We start from the raw sequence: 19601 nt of genomic DNA on the forward strand, positions 1-19601 counted from the left end.
TAATCACAGTTTATCTACTTGTTGATTGATTGATGAGCATTTGGGCTGGTTCCATATTTTTGCAATTGTGAATTGTACAGCTATAAACATGCATGCACAAGTGTCTTTTTCATATAATGACTTCTTTTCCTCTGGGTGGATACCCAGTGGTGGGATTGCTGGATCAAATGGTAGATCTACCTTTAGTTCTTTAAGGAATCTCCACACTGTTTTCCATAGTGGTTGTACTAGTTTACATTCCCACCAATAGTGTAAAAGTGTTCCCTTTTCACCACATCCATGCCAACATCTATTTTTTTAAATTTTTTTTGATTATGGCCATTCTAGCAGTAGTAAGTTGGTATTGCATGTGGTTTTGATTTGGATTTCCCTGGTAATTAGTGATGTTGAGCATTTCTTCATATGTTTGTTGGCCATCTGTATATCTTCTTTTGAGAATTGTCTATTCATGTCTGCTTTTTGATGGGACTGTTTTTTCTTGCTGATTGGTTTCAGTTCCTTGTAGATTCTGGATATTAGTTATTTGTCAGATATATAGAAATATATATTAGTATATATATACTATATACTAATATATATATTAGTATACATATTAGTATATATATCTATATATCTGATATAAGTTATTTGTCGGATATATAGATATATATTATATGTTATATTATATAGTATATAACATATATAACATATAACATATATCATGATATACTATATAATATATAATATTAAGTAATATATACTATATATTATATATAATCACAGTTTATCTACTTGTTGATTGATGGGCATTTATACAATATACACACACACATATTCTACCCAGCTATAAAATGGTATGAATGCTACCCAGCTATAAAAAGGTATGAAATAATCACATTCTCAGCAACCTGGATGGAATTGGTGACCATTATTCTAAGTGAAGTTAACTCAGGAATGGAAAGCCAAACATCACCGTATGTTCTCACTTAAGTGGATGTTAAGCTGTGAGGACGCAAAGGCCTAAGAATAATACAATGGACTTTGGGAACTTGGGGGAAAGGGTGGGAGGAGTTGAGGGATAAAAGACTATACATTGGGTACAGTGTACACTGCTCGGTGATGCATGCACCGTAATCTCAGACATCACCACTAAGGAACTTATTCATGTAACCAAACACGACTTCTTCCCTGAAAACCTATTGAATTTAAAATTAAAAAAAAGAAATACAACTGATTTTTGTATGTTGAATTTGTTTCTTAGTTATTTTTTGTGGATTCTTTATCTACATTTAAAGTTATGTGGTCTGTTAACAGGGACAATTAAACTTCTTTTTTTTCCAATTTGGATTACATTTCTTTCTCTTGCTGAGGATGTCAGTACTATGTTGAATATAAGTGGCGAGAGCAGGCATACTTGCTTTATTCCTGACCTTAGAGAAAAGGCTTTCCACTTTTCACCATTGAGTAGGATGTTAGCTATAGGTTTGTTGTATATGAGCTTTATTGTATTGAGGTATGTTTCCTTTTATACCTAATTTACTGAGAGCTTTTTTTTAAAATCAAGAATTATTGTTGAATTTTATCAATGCCATTTCTGCATCTACTGAGACGATCATGCCGTTTCTGTCCTTTATTCTCTTAAGGTATTGTATCACATTTAGTGATTTGCATGTGTTGAACCATCCTTGCATCCTTGGGATAAATCACACTTGATCATAATGAATGATCTTTTTAATATGGTGTTGAATTTGGTTTGCTAGTATTTTGCTGAGGATTTTTGCATCTATGTTCCTCAGGGATACTGGTCTGTAATTTTCTTTTCTTCTAGTGTCTTTGTCTGGTTTTGGTATCAGGGTAATTCTGGTTCTGTAAAATGACTTTGGAAGTGTTTCCTTCTCTTCAATGTATTGGTAGAATTTGAAAAGGATTGATATTCATTCCTCTTTAAATGTTTGGTAAAATTCAGCAGTGGATCCACCAGGTCTGGGGCTTTTCTTTGATGAGAGACTTTTATCACTGATTTAGTCTCCTTTCTCATTACATATCTGTTTAGATTTTCTGTTTCTTCATGCTTCAGTCTTGGTAGGTTTTATGTGTTTAGGAATGTACCCATTTCTTCTAGGTTATCCAATTTCCTGGCATATAATTGTTCTTAGTATTCTCTTAAAATCTTTTGCTTTTCTGTGGTATTAATTGTAATGTCTCCTCTTTCATTTCTGATTTTGAGTCTTCTCTTGTTTTTTCTTAGTTGATCTAGCTAAGGGCTTGTCAATGTTATTTATCTTTTCATAAAACCAACTCTTGGTTTCACTGATTTTTTTCCTATTGTTTCTCTAATCTCTATTTCATTTACTTCTGCTCTGATCTTTATTATTTCCTTTTTTCTACTAATTTTGAACTTATTTGTTCTTCTTTTTCCAGTTCCTTGAGGTGTGATGTTAGATTGTTTGGGATCTTTTTTCTTTTTGATGTATGTATTTATTGCTATAAACTTCCTTCTCGGAAGTGCTTTTGCTGCATTCCATAAGTTTTAGTATGTTGTGTATACATTTTCACTTGTCTCAAGATATTTAAAATTTTCCCTTTAATTTCTTCCTTGACATATTGGTTATTCTGGAGTATGTTTTTTGATTTCCATATACTTATGAATGTTCCACAATTCTTATCATTAATGATTTCTAGTTCCATACCACTGTGCGTATATTACTTGATGTGATTTCAATATTCTTAAATTTGTTAAGAATTGTTTTTGGCCTAACTTATGATCTATCCTGGAGAATTTTCTATGTGTGCTTGAGAATAATGTATATTCTATTGGATAAAATATTCTGTAGGTCCTTTTTGTCTGAAGTGTAGTTCTAGTTCAACGTTTCCCTATCGATTTTCTGTCTGGATGATCTGTGAATTGTTGAAAATGGGGTCTTGAAGTCTCCTACCATTATTGTATTGCAGTCTACTTCTCCCTTCAGATCTATTAATATTTGTTTTATATATTTAGGTGCTTCTATGTTGGGTGCATATATTAAATATATTTATAATTATTAGATATTCATGATGAATTTATCTCATTATCATTATATAATGACCTTTAAGATCTTTTATGGTTTTTGACTTGAAGTCTATTTTATTTGACATATGTATAGTTATACTTGCTCTCTTTTGAATGATTGAATGAATAAATAAATGCCACGAATTGTTTTCTGCATGGGGGAACAGTGCACCATGTCACAAGAGACAGTCTAAGTACAAGTCGATATTTTTAAAACATCAATATAGTCATTGTGGGATCAATAAAAACTTTTCATAGATTTTTATACATTACTGTTTTTATTCTGAATTGCATAAGATGGACGGGCACCCTATCTTTTAGTGTTTAGAACCTCTAAATGTTTTAATGTGGTAATACTTGAAAGACAGAAATGAATATGACCTAGTCCCCTGCTCCAGAGCAGCTCTAGGGAAGAGAGACATAGACATAAGGTATAACAACACTATGTAAATAGTGTTGGGATAGAGGGTCTGTAGGAAGGGTTGGTGTGGGAGTTCAGAGAAGCACATTCCTCCTAGGGGAAACAGGAGAATCAAATAGGAACAGAGATACACAGTGGGGAATAGAGAAGTCAAATGGAGAATAAGAGGGAGTGATAACTGAATAGGGGTAGTAAGCAGAAAAAGGGAGCTACACTAAGGAGAATGGAAAGTTCAAAGTAGGTATGGAGGGGAGGAGACTGACAGGCAGGAACGGAGACCCCCCTCTGGAGGCGGAAAGAGGCAGGACCACTTCCGGCCAGGGAGGGGGATAGGCTCAGACACAAGGAGAGGCTTGGAGAGAGCAGACGCCTTCTGGATTCAAGAAGACGAGGTGAGCTGAGGTGCCTGGCTTTAGTGAAGACCCTGTGGGGGCTTCCTGGCTGCGGCTCCGACGTGCCTGACTCCACACGCCCCTAAGGTTTGAAGAAAACCTGCTGGAGGTTTGGGACCTAACCGCATCAAAGTCGCCTTTAGCGGTGCCTGGACCCAGTTCGCACGGGAGAAAGTAGGAGGCAGAATCCCCTTTGGGCCACAGAAAGGAACGATCTGGACTCGGTTCGGGCTGTGGAAGGGAGGGATGCAGACCTAGTTGGGACCGCAGAAAGGAAGGATCGAGAAATCCTTCAGACGGTAGCAAGAGGGGAGGAGGATACACACAGTTCGGGAGGGAGATAGGAGACGGCAGGACTCCGTTTAGACTGAAGAAAGGGGGCAGGACCCTGTTTGGGCCACAGAATGGAGGGATCAGGACTCAGAGAAAGGAGTGGGCAGCATCCCTTTTGAGCAACGGAAAGGACCAGACTCAGACAGGAGAAAGGAGGGGATATGACCCGGTTGGTTCCGGTTTGAAAGGGAAGAGACGGGACCTGGTAGGGTTTGAGAACAGGAATACACAGAAGGTTCATACAGTTGGATTTGGGGGTGAGGTATTCATGTTGCAGAAAGGGCGGAGCTGCACACTTGCAGACGTGGAAAGAGGGGGGAGTGGTGTTGGTTGGGGAAGGGGTGGTGCAGAGACGTACCGCAGAGCGGAGGGAGGGGGCTTATTAAAGGAAGGGAAGGTGAAGAGAAATGCTGCAGAGCGGAGGCGGGGGTGTATTGGGAAGGGGCGGTGCGTGGCAGTACTGCAGAGGAGAGATGGGCGGTGTTGGGGTAGGGGCGGTGCGGAGTGGTACTCCAGAGCGGAGGGAGGGGGCTAGTGTTGGGGGAAGGGTTGGATCGAGATGTGATGCAGTTAGAAAGAGTAGGTTGGGGTGGCGCCAAGATGTTCTGTTGCTCTGAGAGCAGGGGGCAGATGTGGGATTGAGCTGATTATAAACTGACCGGTTTACCAAGGCGCATGCGCGCGGAGGGCCTTGAAGAACCGGTTCTTTTGGGATAGAGGTGGGCCTAAGATGGGTGGGGGCGCCTCTAGTCGGTGCGCATGCGCACTATCGAGTTGCGGAGGGGGCGTGCAAAGGGGCGGGGTCGTAGAACTGACCCTCTTGGAGGCAAAAGGAGCTGGGCCTTGGAAACCGGATGGCCTGGGTTTTTTAGGTATGAAAACCCAGAAGTTGAAGGGATTAGGGCCCAAGGTTACATGAGACTCCCCTAAGTCAGGATAGGTGAGATGTCTGATGAATCTCCCCCTCCCTCTCATTCTCTATCTCAGGCCCATTCCCCTCAGGCTCACCTGTTACTCGGCCTCCCAGAAAGATGGATAGGAGAAATGACTACGGATATAGGGTGCCTCTATTTCAGGTGAGGCCTCTCTGCATTCTCTCTAGGCCATCTGCCCCGTCCTGAGTTCACTTACTGCTCTTCAGACCCCTTCCACCGTGTAGTTTCATGATTCCCTGCCTAACTCGTCTCAGTCCTCCCTTACATGGTGAAGGTGAGGAGAGGAAAACCTGCCTGACTCTATTCCTTCCTTGCTCCCTACCCCTTCCCCTACCCCATTTTAATTAACCACTGCTCAGAGGAAGGGAAGGCCTTTGTGGAAAGGGATGGGCTTTAGGGAGGCCAGATGGCCCAGAGGATGGTAATCCTAAGTGTGTAGGGCCCTCTGCCTCCCCCGGGGAGCCTGGGGCTTCCCTTCCCTCCAGATATACAGACTGAGACCACAGAAGAAGACAGTGTCTTGCTGATGCATACCCTGTTGGCGGCAACCAAGGACTCCCTGGCCATGGACCCACCAGTTGTCAACCGGCCTAAGAAAAGCAAGACCAAGAAGGCCCCTATAAAGACTATTACTAAGGCTGCACCTGCTGCCCCTCCAGTCCCAACTGCCAATGAGATTGCCACCAACAAGCCCAAAATAACTTGGCAGGCTTTAAACCTACCAGTCATTACCCAGATCAGCCAGGCTTTACCTACCACTGAGTTAACCAATACTCAGGGTTCTTCAGTCACTGCTCAGCCTAAGAAAGCCAACAAGATGAAGAGAGTTACTGCCAAGGCAGCCCAAGGCTCCCAATCCCCAACTGGCCGTGAGGGTGGCACTACACAGCTCAAGTCACCCTTGCAGGTCCTAAAGCTACCAGTCATCTCACAGAATATTCACGCTCCAATTGCCAATGAGTCAGCCAGTTCCCAGGCCTTGATAACCTCTATCAAGCCTAAGAAAGCTTCCAAGGCTAAGAAGCCTGCGAATAAGGCCATAGCTAGTGCCACCGAGGTCTCACTGGCTCCAACTGCCACCCATACAGCTACCACCCAATGCCAAATTACCAATGAGACAGCCAGTATCCACACCACAGCAGCCTCCATCCGAACCAAGAAAGCCTCCAAAGCCAGGAAGACAATTGCTAAGGTCATAAATACTGACACTGAGCATATAGAGGCTCCACATGTCACTGAGGCAGCTACCAGGCAGATTGAGGCCTCAGTAGTAGCCATTAGGCCCAAAAAATCCAAGGGCAAGAAGGCTGCCAGTAGGGGCCCAAATTCTGTCTCTGAGATCTCTGAGGCTCCACTTGCCACTCAGATGGTCACAAACCAAGCCCTGGCAGCCACCCTGCGGGTCAAGAGAGGGTCTAGGGCTCAGAAGGCTGCCACTAAGTCTCGGGCAACTGAAAGCCAGACTCCAAATGCTGACCAAAGGGCCCAGGCCAAGATGGCCTCTGCTGAGACCAACGTAAGTGCCCTTGAGACTCAGGTTGCTGCTGCTGTCCAGGCCCTGGCAGATGACTATCTGGCTCAGTTGAGCCTGGAGCCCACAACCAGGACCCGGGGCAAGAGAAACCGAAAGGTGAGATCTCTGACATTGCCATCCTTAACTTTGTGCTTTTTTTCCATTTCTACCCTTCTAGTTTGTTCATTTCTTCTATAAAAGTTTTACTTTGAGCTAGTTCCTGTGTTCAGATAGGCTGTGGAAGATGCTGAGAAGAAGGTGATATAGTTTCTGCCCCCTAGCAGTTCACAGATTGGTGAGGAAATAAGACATCCATACACTCAGCTACAACCTGTATGTAATACTACTTGTATTTAAATAGTAGTTACCACGTGCCAGGCTTTGTGTTGGGTACATTTACACAGGGTATGTCTGAATGTCTTGAAAGTAACTCTTACCAACAAGGATCATAGGTCCCAGTTTTACACTTAAGAAAACTGAGTCCCAGAGAAATGAAGTGACTTGTCCAAGAGGTACCAGCCAGCATAACTGGTGGTAGCCAAAGGAAGAGAAAGACCCTTAGGCTCTTATCTTGAGTTGTTCCTGGCCTGGCAGAGGAATGAAACTCCTTCCTGGAAGACAGTGAAAGATAAGCTCAGGACTCAGGGTGGCCAATGGCAAGGTCAGGATCAGGCTCCACTACAGCAAGGCTGAGGGAGGGGGTTAGAGGGACTTTCTGTCTAGAGCAGGCAGGCAAGGTGAGGAGACAGAACCATCTCTTTCACCTGGTGACTCTGGACCTTCTTCTTTCTGATGATGAAGTCCAAGCATCTGAATGGGGATGAGAGAAGTGGCAGTAATTACAGGCGGATCCCATGGGGCCGGAGGCCTGCGCCACCGCGAGATGTGGCCATTTTACAAGAAAGGGTAAGAATCCAATGCTGTCCAGTCTTTTCTCTTCTTCACCTGCCCTCTTCTCTGCCACCTTCCAAGTTTTCTGCAAGCATGTTAAGATCGTTCCATCTATTCCTGTCCTCCCAGGCTAATAAGTTGGTGAAATACCTGTTGGTTAAGGACCAGACAAAGATCCCCATCAAACGCTCAGGTAGTGTCCTACCAACCCTCCTCCTTGAGCTCTCCTCTCCAATCCCCTCTCCTCCCATAGTCTGGGAGTAACACTTTATGGCCTCTTTGTTCTGTCATATCTCCACACCTGCCCTCCTTGCACTCTGCCATGGCTGGCATCTCCCATTAACTCACTTCAGGTCTCTGATTGCACTGACCCAACAGGACTGGCAAAAGGGCTGCAGCTCTGTGGCCCCTGCTAAGCTCAGCTACTCTCACCTCTCCTTTTCTACAGACATGCTGAGGGATGTCATCCAAGAATATGATGAATATTTCCCAGAAATCATTGAACGAGCAAGCTACACTCTGGAGAAGGTGACGGGGCAGTGCTGGTGGATGGGCGCAATGGGGAAGCTTTGAATCGAGCAAAGACATACATGTCCCTTTTGGAGAGAATCAAAGAGACATGCTAATCCAGCCCCATTACGGTGTGAATGGGCAGACAGTGGCCTAGGGAGAGGTGTAGACTTGCCATGGGTCACACAGCATGTCAGTGATGAAAGCATGGCTAGGACAGAAGCCACTCAAATTAGTCTCAGCTTCTATTCATAGTTGGACACATTCTGCATGTATTTCAGATCTCACCTCTCCCTTGTATCCCCATTCTCTGTCTCCCTAGATTCCTGCTCATCACAAAGATGATGTTGATGACAATAGTACATTTGCTGCTTGTTTACTGGTTGCCAGGCACTTGGCTATGTGCTTTATGTGCATTATCTCACTGATTTCTTACACATGCAAACCCCCTAAGTACACTGGGAGTTTTAGGAAGCCCGGAAAGTTCACTGATACCTAAGCTGAATTTTGTGATCTCACAGGCTATTCTTTTACTTGGCAGATGTTTCGAGTCAATCTGAAAGAAATTGATAAGCAAAGTAGCTTGTATATTCTCATCAGCACTCGGGAATCCTCTGCAGGCATACTGGGAACGTAAGCTGGGAAAGGGCTGGAGTGGGAAGGAAGCTTCTGCTTTTATCTGTGCTGCTACCCCTTCTTTGTCCTACTTCCCCCATCCTCTTAGAGAGTCGGGAAAAACAGGGTCTCAAAAGCCCTGTCTCAGCACCTGCACATAGTTGGAGCCCTGCTCACAGTAGTGGCACCTGATTATGATTGACTGAAGGGTATAGGAGCCTAGGGTGGGACATTCCTGCTGTCAGGTTTGCTGTCTCTGTAGAAGCTTTCCAGGAAAGCAGGCCTGTCATTGCTTGCCTCTTCCTACTGGGTGCCTGGCCTGGCTTTGGCAGAGTGGTTCTTAAGGAGGGCTTCCTGGTGTGGATGGATCAGGATGCATGAAGCGCGGGAGTGTCAGTGGGGCTGAAGGTGCTGGGAGAGAAAGAAGGGACTCACGTTGACTGAGTGCTTGTGTTGTACCAGGTTGACAGCCATTCTTCCATCTTCTTGGCAACCTGAAGAAGGGAGAATATGATTTTCCCATTTTACTGAATAATAGACCAAGGCTTGCAAGGTCTAAGTGCCTTGCCCAGGGTGGTATAGAGCTGGAAGCAGAGACTGGGCAGAATTCTGTATCTGAGGAATCTGGGAGAGGTTGGCCTGGTGAGCTGGCTGGTGTGTCTCTTGCGGATGGCTGCTGAAACATAAACCTTCTTTCTGTCCTGTTGAAACATAAACCTTCTTTCTGTCCTGTTATTCCCTTAGGACCAAGGACACACCCAAGCTGGGTCTCCTCATGGTGATTCTGAGTGTCATTTTTATGAATGGCAACAAGGCCAGTGAGGGTGAGTGGCTGGGCATGCAGCTGAATGGGCGGCCATGGTCTGGATTCCATGTGTTCAATTTCTGTCCCTGTCTCCTCTTCCCTCTCCTCGCAGCTGTCATCTGGGAGGTGCTGCGCAAGTTGGGGCTGCGCCCTGGGTATGACTGGGCTCTCTCAGCGCTTGCTGTCCGTGTTGTCCTTTGGCAAGAGAGGATGGTCCTAGGATTGCATCAGTCTGGTGGTCTGGTGGAGTGGGTGGGGTGCTGGACTGGGTAGAGGGCCCAGGGTTCTGACCTGGGTGGATGATGGGCAAATGGTCCTGAACTCTCTGCTGTCTCTCTCCTTTATGTCCTCTGTCTGTTCTAAGCTGAGGCGTTAGATAGACCTTCAGGGATCCCTGACAAAGAGGCATCTGGTCTTAACTGCTTGCTTCTAGTGGCCATGTGCTCACTACTTTCTTTGCTTCATTGAGACTGCCCCATGTGCTACAGAGGTCTCTTCCATGTTGGGAAATGCCTCTGCCCTCATCTGGGCAGTTCTGATCTGTGTTCATGGGTTATTTTTCCCATTGTCAGGGTGAGGCATTCACTCTTTGGGGAAGTGAGGAAGCTCATCACAGACGAGTTTGTGAAGCAGAAGTAAGTGGTGTTTGGGGCTTTGTCTGGCCCTGAAGTGTTCTGGGTATACTGATCTGGTTCAGAAAGTGCTTAGTCAGTGCCTTTCTTATACTAGCTTTAGAGGGATGGGCATCCTGTGTCCTAGAACTGATACTGTCTAAAATTCCCATGGGCAGACCTTTCCAGGACTGGGCCAGACTCAACACAGGGCCCTTGCAGTGGGGTGCGCTCAGAGCAGAGGGCCTTAAGAATGGCTCCTCTGTTTACAACACACCCAATAGGAATCTGGGCTTACTCCTCACAGGTGGCATGATACTTTGGCCTTCCTGTGACATCATGCCCTATACATGTCTCCCCTGGAGAAGCCCAAGGGACTGCTTTGCACAGGGCGAGTGGGAAATGGCTCAGTATTGGAGGCCAAGACCATAAAATGTGTTTGGTAATGAGTCTGGGGCTGGAGGGTCTTAGAAATCCTTCTCCAGGGGCTGTTTATATTTGTTTGGAGGAGGTTGCCACCTGGTGTCTAGTGCTTAGACACCAGTGCTTGGTTAGAAACAAGTTTCATTTCCTTTTTCCAAGGTACCTGGAGTACAAGAGGGTCCCTAACAGCAGACCACCTGAATATGAGTTCTTCTGGGGCTTGCGCTCCTACCATGAGACTAGCAAGATGAAAGTCCTCAAGTTTGCATGCAAGGTAAGAGGAGAGCTGCCCGAGCTTGGCATGTTAAGGCAATGGGATACCCTTGGCTGAGGCAGGCAATGCACAGGGATGGGCAGGTACAGAGCAGCCTGCAGCTCATATATAAATATGTGGAGCCTCCTTTATGTCCTAGGGTGCTGCTAGATATATAGTTTACATCATCTCATTCATTCTTCATACTTTGTATTAATCAGCATGGGCTGCCATAACAAAATACCATAGACTGGGTGGATTAAAAAACAAATTTATTTTCTCATAGTTCTTGAGGGCGAGAATCCTAGGTCAGGGTCCACCAGGGTCAGTTCCTGGTGAAGGCTCTCTTCCTGGCTTGCAGATGGCTGCCTTCTTGCTGTGTCCTCACATGGCTTTGTGTGTGAGAGAGAAGAGAGCAAGCTTTCTGGTGTCTCTTCTTATAAGGACACTAATCCTGTTGATCAGGACCCCACCCTTATGGCCTCATTTAACCTTAATTGTCTCCATAAAGGCCCTATCTCCAAATACAATCACACTGGGTGTTAGGGATTCAACATATGAATTTGGGGGCGGGCACAACCCTTCAGTTCATAACATATTTACTCTCTATCATTTCCCATAATTATAAAGACACTTAGGCTAAGTGAGGTTAAGTAACTTGTCCAAGGTCATATAGCACGTAAGTCATCAGAGCTGAAACTGGAGTTCAGAACTGACCCATGATAGAGCCCCAATAACTAAGAATTTTAAAAAAGTATTGCTACCAGTTTAATACAAAGCCCATAGGTTAATACGTGATTACTAGGGTTGTTTTCTTATTATGATTATCATCCCCATTTCAGGTGCAGAAGAAAGACCCCAAGGACTGGGCTGTGCAGTACCGCGAGGCAGTGGAGATGGAAGTCCAAGCTGCAGCTGTGGCTGTGGCTGAGGCTGAAGCCAGGGCTGAGGCAAGAGCCCAAATGGGGATTGGAGAGGAAGCTGTGGCTGGGCCCTGGAATTGGGATGACATGGATATCGACTGCCTGACAAGGGAAGAGTTAGGCGATGATGCTCAGGCCTGGAGCAGATTTTCATTTGAAATTGAGGCCAGAGCCCAAGAAAATGCAGATGCCAGCACCAACGTCAACTTCAGCAGAGGAGCTAGTACCAGGGCTGGCTTCAGCGATGGTGCTAGTATTAGCTTCAATGGTGCACCCAGCTCCAGTGGTGGCTTCAGTGGTGGACCTGGCATTACCTTTGGTGTTGCACCCAGCACCAGTGCCAGCTTCAGCAATACAGCCAGCATTAGCTTTGGTGGCACACTGAGCACTAGCTCCAGCTTCAGCAGTGCAGCCAGCATCAGCTTTGGTGGTGCACCCAGCACCAGCACTAGTTTCAGCAGTGAAGCCAGCATTAGCTTTGGTGGCATGCCTTGTACCAGTGCCAGCTTTAGTGGTGGAGTCAGCTCTAGTTTTAGTGGTCCACTCAGCACCAGTGCCACTTTCAGTGGTGGCGCCAGCTCTGGCTTTGGAGGCACACTCAACACCACGGCTGGCTTTAGTGGTGTACTCAGCACTAGCACCAGCTTTGGCAGTGCACCCACAACGAGCACAGTCTTCAGTAGTGCGCTTAGCACCAGCACTGGCTTTGGAGGCATACTCAGCACCAGTGTCTGTTTCGGTGGCTCTCCCAGCTCCAGTGGTAGCTTTGGTGGTACACTCAGTACCAGTATCTGCTTTGGTGGCTCTCCCTGCACCAGCACTGGCTTTGGAGGCACACTCAGCACCAGTGTCTCCTTTGGTGGCTCTTCCAGCACCAGTGCCAATTTTGGTGGTACACTAAGTACCAGCATCTGCTTTGATGGCTCTCCCAGCACTGGTGCTGGCTTTGGTGGTGCTCTCAACACCAGTGCCAGCTTTGGCAGTGCGCTCAACACCAATACTGGTTTTGGTGGTGCTATGAGCACCAGTGCTGACTTTGGCGGTACATTAAGCACCAGTGTCTGCTTTGGTGGCTCTCCTGGCACCAGTGTCAGCTTTGGCAGTGCACTCAACACCAATGCCGGTTTTGGTGGTGCTGTCAGCACCAGCACTGACTTTGGTGGTACACTAAGCACCAGCATCTGTTTTGGTGGCTCTCCCAGCACCAGTGCTGGCTTTGGTGGTGCACTCAACACCAATGCCAGCTTTGGCTGTGCCGTCAGCACCAGTGCCAGCTTCAGTGGTGCTGTCAGCACCAGTGCCGGCTTCAGTGGTGCACCAAGCACCAACCCTGGCTTTGGCGGTGCATTTAGCACCAGTGCTGGCTTCGGTGGGGCACTTAGTACCGCTACTGACTTCGGTGGTACTCCCAGCAACAGCATTGGCTTTGGTGCTGCTCCCAGCACCAGTGTCAGCTTTGGTGGTGCTCATGGCACCAGCCTCTGTTTTGGTGGCGCTCCCAGCACCAGCCTCTGCTTTGGCAGTGCATCTAATACTAACCTATGCTTTGGTGGCCCTCCTAGCACCAGTGCCTGCTTTAGTGGTGCTACCAGCCCTAGTTTTTGTGATGGACCCAGCACCAGTACCGGTTTCAGCTTTGGCAATGGGTTAAGCACCAGTGCTGGACTTGGTGGTGGACTGAATACCAGTGCTGGCTTTGGTGGTGGCCTAGGCACCAGTGCTGGCTTCAGTGGTGGCCTAAGCACCAGTTCTGGCTTTGATGGTGGGCTAGGTACCAGCGCTGGCTTCGGTGGAGGACCAGGCACCAGCGCTGGCTTCGGTGGTGGACTGGGCACCAGTGCTGGCTTCAGTGGCGGACTGGGCACCAGTGCTGGCTTTGGTGGTGGACTGGTCACTAGTGATGGCTTTGGTGGTGGACTGGGCACCAATGCTAGTTTCGGCAGCACACTTGGCACCGGTGCTGGCTTTAGTGGTGGCCTCAGCACCAGCGATGGCTTTGGCAGTAGGCCTAATGCCAGCTTCGACAGAGGACTGAGTACCATCATTGGCTTTGGCAGTGGTTCCAACACCAGCACTGGCTTTACTGGCGAACCCAGCACCAGCACGGGCTTCAATAGTGGACCCAGTTCTATTGTTGGCTTCAGCGGTGGACCAAGCACTGGTGTTGGCTTCTGCAGTGGACCAAGCACCAGTGGCTTCAGCGGTGGACCGAGCACAGGAGCTGGCTTCGGCGGTGGACCAAACACTGGTGCTGGCTTTGGTGGTGGACCGAGCACCAGTGCTGGCTTTGGCAGTGGAGCCGCCAGTCTTGGTGCCTGTGGCTTCTCCTATGGCTAGTGAGGTTTCAGGTAACTGCAATATTTCCATAGCCAGGACCCACAGGGATGGGTATAAGAGCTGGGAGATGTTATAAGAAACACTAAGGCAGGAGAGCAGGGTGGAAAGGTGAGGGCAATTAAGGAATTATGAGAAGACAGTGTATTTGGTGCTAAAATATGTTCCTATTTGTTTTGTTTTCAGGTTTATTCCCCATGTTTATAGATACCGCTAATAAATTGCAGTAGTCCTTCCTGTGGAGCCAAAGTACATCCTTGGAATCTTTGTCCACACAACAGTCAAGGCAGCTATGGCCAATCAGCTGAGGGTGTCATGTGATGGAAAAATCTGTTTGCTGTTCCTGCTTTATTGTTTGCTTTCTGTGTGCTGTCATATTTTGGTATCAGAGTTACATTAAATTTGCAAAATGAATTGGAGTTTTTTCTTTTAATGTGCTTAGGTAGTTGTGGAGTGGCATCTTGGGTTTGTAGAAGAGCTGGAGATCAGCATAGCTCTTTGGAGAATGTGGGGCTCCAGCTTTTGGCTCAAAGGCAAATACAACTTCAGCAGGATAGAGGCCTGGGGAAAGCATGGCAGGCAAGAGGATAACAGCTTGAGGAAAGATATGGAGAGGGAAAGCCTGGAGCAGAAGGCAAACGGAGAGGCTTCTGGACAGTAAGTACAGATTCATTTTGAATCACTGGTGTAAGAATGGAGGGAAGGGCAGAGGTCACTAGGGGTGGACATAAGAACAAGGGAGGGTTTAATTGGGATAGGAGAGGAAAACTTGGGCATATTGTATAGACTGTGGGGCAAAAGCTAACAGGAGATTATATGGGAACAGGAGATTGATATGGAAGAGTCAGGAATTGACTGAAGTAGCCCATCCCTGAGAAGGTGGGATGGAACAGGGTACCAGAGAAGACGACCCTGACTTTGAACAGACTTAAGGGTGGCTGTGGATGCAGATAAATATAGATCTGCTTCAAGCAGGGATCAGCAACTTCTGTAGTAGACAACAACAACAAAAAAAAGGAGAGGTGGATTATACAAGGTTTAGGTCTTGCTGGGTGGTTGTGATGGAAGGACAAGGGAACAAAGGCAGCAAGTGTATGAGTCTGTCTCTTTACCACTGGGTCACTGGTACCTGGCTTATGGTAGCTGCATGGAGAGTGGCTAAAGAGATGGCCCATAGTATCCAACATAGTTAGGGACAGAACACTAAGGATAGATTGGGGGACAATAGAGCATTCAAAGAACTCTGCTCTTGATGCTGTACAGCAACAAATATTGTTCATTCAAAAAATACTATAGGGCTGGGCACAGTGGCTCATATCTGTAATCCCAGCACTTTGGGAGAGGCCAAGATGGGAGGATTGCTTGAGCCCAGGAGTTCAAGACCAGCCTGGATAACATAGTGAGACTTCGTCTCTACAGAATAATTGAAAATTAGCCTGGCATGGTGGTGTGCACCTGTGGTCCCAGCTCCTTGTGAGAGAGGCTGAGGTGGGAGGATCGCTTAAGCCCAGGAGTTTGAGGCTGCAGTAAGCTGAGATTGCACCACTGCACTTCAGCCTGGGTGACAGAGTGAGACCCTGTCTCAAAAAAAAAAAAAGAAGGAAATACTACATATATGCCTACTGTATGGAGGCACACTACTAGGGATTCAGTGGATGACACAGAGTTGTAAGGACTGGGGTAGTGGGTGGGCAGTGGTCAGACAGTTGGATGCTTACGTTTAAGAAGTCAGACCAGGGAGATGATACCAAAATCCATGGAGTAGGTGGTTGAAGGGGAGAAGATGATCACTGGAGTTGAGGGGGTCAGGGGACTGTGAGGCCAGAGTATTGGTTGGTTCATTCACATAAACAGTGAAATCACTCAGGATGGCAGCAAGAGTTGGAGAAGAAAGGAGCACTTGGCTCAAGTGCCAGATTCTTCTCTGAGTGTAAGGATGAAAGTGTCATGCCCACAGCCACCTTGCTGGAACAAGGCCCACAGGAACTCACAGGCACCTATCTTCGCCCCCATCTTTGGAGGTGCTACTGTAGAACTTTTCCCTCCAGGAAGTCCTCACCCATTCCATGCCCTCATAGCAGCAGAGCTGGGTCAGGATTAGGATCAGTACCTTGAGAACAATTGGAAAAGCCTCGCCATGACCTCCTCCTCTCTTGTAGGCAGTAAGTCTTTATTCGTCAGAGAATAGGAATTAAGAAAGAAAGTTTCCTCCAGAGCTAGATAGCTCCTTGGTTGCGGCCAGTAAGCGAGGCTTGTTTGGGAGTTGTGGAGGACTTCTTCACTGGAAATGGGGTGCCTCAGTGAGGCCAAGGCAGAGTAGGAGAAGAGCAAGGATAGCATTTCCTAAAGGTGGAAGGTGATGAGGACACAGGCAGTTTGACTTCTTGGAAAGGGCTCAGTAGTGGGCTGGGACAGTATCCAGGGCTTCCTCAGGTTCCCGGGTGATGTCCACATTCTGAGGAGAGAGCGCAGGATTAATAGGAAGGAGACAGCAGTGCAGGGCCCCAACCTCTCCCCTGCCTCTTGTCCTCATTGCCAGGCTCCCCTCTTTCAGCCAGGCCCGGATCCTGACCCTCAGGTAGGCCTGGGGGAATCTCAGCCTGAGGCCTTTTTGGCGGGAATTACCCCAGCCTTGCATCTCCATGGTGCCTCGGGTCTGGACTGTGGTTTCCGCATTTCTGGGTGCTGGTTGCTCCATCTGTTGGTGCAAAACACCCAGGCTTGGTGGGGTTGGGGCAGCCTTTCTGTGGATAAGGTGCTTTCACCATGTGCTTTGTCCACAGCCAGCTTGGGCCATGGAGTCCCCCACCTACCTCAGGCTTCTCCCGGTGTGTGTTCACGGCCTCCACATTCAGGTAGATGGATTCCACTTTGCAGCCTTAGAAAAGAACAATCCATCTGTCCATAAGCCCCCAGGGTAGGCACAGGTCTTCCCTGAGGTATCACCTCCCCTGCCCCATTACCAGCCACACCCCCAGCTTCATACTGTGTACAGATCGTGACTCGCCTGTACGGAGGAGAATTTAGACAGCTATGTGATGTGTGGGGAAGACACCAGGCCTAAGAGGCAGCCAACAGGGCATCCTGTCACCTCTGCCCCTAAGAGTCTTAGTTCGCTGAGCTTCAGGTGCTCATTTGTAAATGGGGATGGAGATGAGAGATGAACTTTGGCTGCCCACAGCTCTTGAGGTCTGCAGGACAGCAGTCTCATCTATGTAATATTGATGTAGCTCTGCAGATCCTCCAAGCCGTGTTAGGTGGTGAAGAGGTGGAAGAGTCCTGGGGCCACTGCCTTGGGCGATCAGTGCAAGGCAAAGTTTATCTGGAGGACAATGTGGTTGTGGCAACACCAGGAGTATGGAAGTTCACCTGGGAGTTTTAGGGAACCTGAAGATGGAGGAGGGTGCATCATTGGGGCTTGGGGCTGACAGGGGGGGCCTAATGCCTGTGGAAGCCCCCTTAGCTTCATCCCTGTGGACTGCACCTTACTCCAGGCTTCAGTAGGTCATCTGCCCTGTTTGCACCACCCCAGAATAGATTTGATTCTGTCCCTCCCTTGTTCATGAACTTTTCATAGCTAATGTCCCAAGAAAGAGCCTAAACTGCCCAGGCTGGTCTTTGTGCTCTTTCTCCAATAAGGCCCTAACCTACAATTTTCCTCTGGTCCCCTTTGGGGAATCCCCCTTCCACAGCTTGGTGCTCTGTGCTGGGTGCTCTGGCAGAGACACAGAAAGTCAGAGCCAGCCCCAGATTTAGAAGCCATCCTACTCTTTTCCTGTTATCCTACTACAATCAGTCCCCCCCCACCACCCACCCAGGAAACCTCCTGCAGGATTCTTCTGGGCAAATGGTAGGCACTAGGGCCATGCTCATAGCCTCTATATGCCTGTCCTTCGATCAGGGTGGGAGTACTTACCATAAGCCACAGGAGTGAGTTTGAGCACTGTGTGCAGAGGGCACTTGAGATATGGAAGCTCATCTAGAAAGGAACAGGAAGCGGCCCTCAGAGGCAGGGTGCTGGCCAGGACACAGCCTCCCCAGGCCCCCAAGCTTGCTGGATGCTCCCCATTCCATGTCCCCTTGCCGTGGTGGGGCCTCACCAGGGGCCCACTCCCCCTACCCTGCAGGAGCAGCACTGAGAGCACCTGGGAAGGGAGGAGGAGAGCAGGGAGGCAGGAATGCCCTGGAAAATGGTGGTGGACTGGACTGCGTGTCCTGCAGGAGGGTCGGGCCGGCCACCCTGGAGACGGCCACCACATCACTCACAGGACAAACGTGACCCAGGCAGAATTCTCTCCCGCCCCAAGCCTGGGGCCTTCGGCAGACCCCACACCGCAAAGGCCCACAGTTCACGTCAGCAAGTGTTTTCTGAGACCCTGCTGTGGCAGTGGACAGCTCCCACAGCCTTCTCCCAGCCTGGCCTGCTCCCTCTGATCATCCCTGCCCCAGGCCTGGCGATAGATGAGCATTTGTGCATTCACTTGTTTCCAGTTATTGACATTATGCATAAAGTTGTTCTGAATATTCATGGCATTCTTGTCTGGGTCTATGTTTCCATTTCTCGGGCAAGCCCAAGAGGTGGGGACAGTAAGCCCATTTCATGGTCTCAGCCAACTGAGGCTCTGAGAGGGAAAATGCCCTCCTCAAGTCACACAGCCAGGAAGCAGCAGAGCAATGCCTTGAACCTGGGACCCTGTGAGGCCAGAATGCATGCACTGGCCCCTACTGTCAACTGCCCCTGCCATCCAGGGGCTTGCAGTGTCCTGGGGGTGATAAACCCACCTGCTAGGCACTCTCTCCTGACACCCACTTTCCTGCCCACCTGCACATAATTTTCCTTCATTTTGCAGGATCACCACCCCTCATGGCTTCCCTCAACAGCAGGTTCCACCCTAGGTTTCTGAGGCCTGCCACTGCCTTCCCAGCCTCCTGAGACATTAGGTTGGCTTTTTTCCTTCCTGGGCATCCATCCTGCTGCTCCTCCTTGTTTTTGTCATCATCAGGCCCTGGGCCAAGGGTGTTTTGCCCACTACCTCATGACACCCTTAAAGATAGATTGAGGTACTACTGTACACCCTCCTTGTACAGTTGAGGAAACAGACTCAGAGAAGGGAAGTGACTTGCCTGAGATCTCTGACCCAGCTCTGCCACTGCCTCCACTAGTGACCTTGGCCCAGGCTCTTCTCTCTCTGGTCCTCAGTGTTCCCATTTCACAGGACAGGATTGGACTAGATGTACTCTGAGGGTGCCCCAGCCCTGAGGTTCTGTGGGTCTGCATTCTCAGTCACATCATCTCTCTGGGCTTTGTTCCAGCATTCACCTAAATAATGGGGTAAGTGGGTGGGGGGGTGAGAACATCTGTCCAGTGCTGCCCTGTCTGGCTCCCAGGACAGGTAGCCTGTGTGTAAAAAGCACTCCACACATATCTGAGACGGGAAGTCCTCTGGCATGTACAAGGGATCAATGTCTATCCCTCATACTCTGAGCCCCATGACCTTGTACCAGTCACTTCACCTTTCTGGGTCTCCCATTTCCTCATCTGGATAATGGGAGTTACAGCACCTGCCTCATGGTCTCAAAACATTGCCCTGAAAAGTAGAGATGGGAACAGAGA

General features: G+C 48.2%; 2 protein-coding genes and 1 non-coding gene across 8 annotated transcripts in view; 2 read left to right on the plus strand and 1 right to left on the minus strand.

Annotated features, from left to right (window-relative positions):
* Window positions 1–3732: 3732 nt before the first annotated feature.
* TRO (trophinin) lies at window positions 3733–14401 on the plus strand. 6 transcript variants are annotated; one of them, XM_002831699.6, is made up of 13 exons: window positions 3733–3841; window positions 5162–5250; window positions 5549–6739; window positions 7424–7528; window positions 7643–7706; window positions 7962–8041; window positions 8565–8656; window positions 9383–9462; window positions 9556–9598; window positions 10016–10078; window positions 10637–10751; window positions 11573–14001; window positions 14174–14401. In XM_002831699.6, exons 2-12 carry the CDS (start codon window positions 5206–5208, stop codon window positions 13988–13990), a joined length of 4296 nt encoding a protein of 1431 aa, XP_002831745.2. In that variant the 5' UTR covers window positions 3733–3841; window positions 5162–5205; the 3' UTR covers window positions 13991–14001; window positions 14174–14401. The 6 variants fall into 6 exon arrangements, with proteins under 6 accessions (XP_002831745.2, XP_054400609.1, XP_024096928.1 ...); XM_054544634.2 differs by having other exon boundaries at window positions 11573–11680; XM_054544632.2 differs by lacking the exon at window positions 3733–3841 and adding an exon at window positions 3865–3928.
* Window positions 10278–10406, plus strand: LOC112131181 (small nucleolar RNA SNORA11). The gene has a single exon (XR_002913316.1). It is a non-coding gene; the product is annotated as a small nucleolar RNA SNORA11 (small nucleolar RNA).
* Window positions 14402–16000: 1599 nt separating the features above from the next.
* The window catches only part of PFKFB1 (6-phosphofructo-2-kinase/fructose-2,6-biphosphatase 1), a 56085-nt gene continuing 52484 nt past the window's right edge, over window positions 16001–19601 (minus strand). Inside the window, exons 12-14 of the mRNA XM_024240689.2 lie at window positions 17904–17966; window positions 16801–16865; window positions 16001–16442 (exon numbers count right to left, since the gene is read on the minus strand). Coding sequence (XP_024096457.1) covers window positions 16383–16442; window positions 16801–16865; window positions 17904–17966 — 188 coding nt within the window. The 3' untranslated portion in view covers window positions 16001–16382. The remainder of the gene's footprint in view (window positions 16443–16800; window positions 16866–17903; window positions 17967–19601) is intronic.

Source organism: Pongo abelii, chromosome X (genome assembly GCF_028885655.2).
Source record: "Pongo abelii isolate AG06213 chromosome X, NHGRI_mPonAbe1-v2.0_pri, whole genome shotgun sequence".
NCBI lineage: Eukaryota > Metazoa > Chordata > Mammalia > Primates > Hominidae > Pongo > Pongo abelii.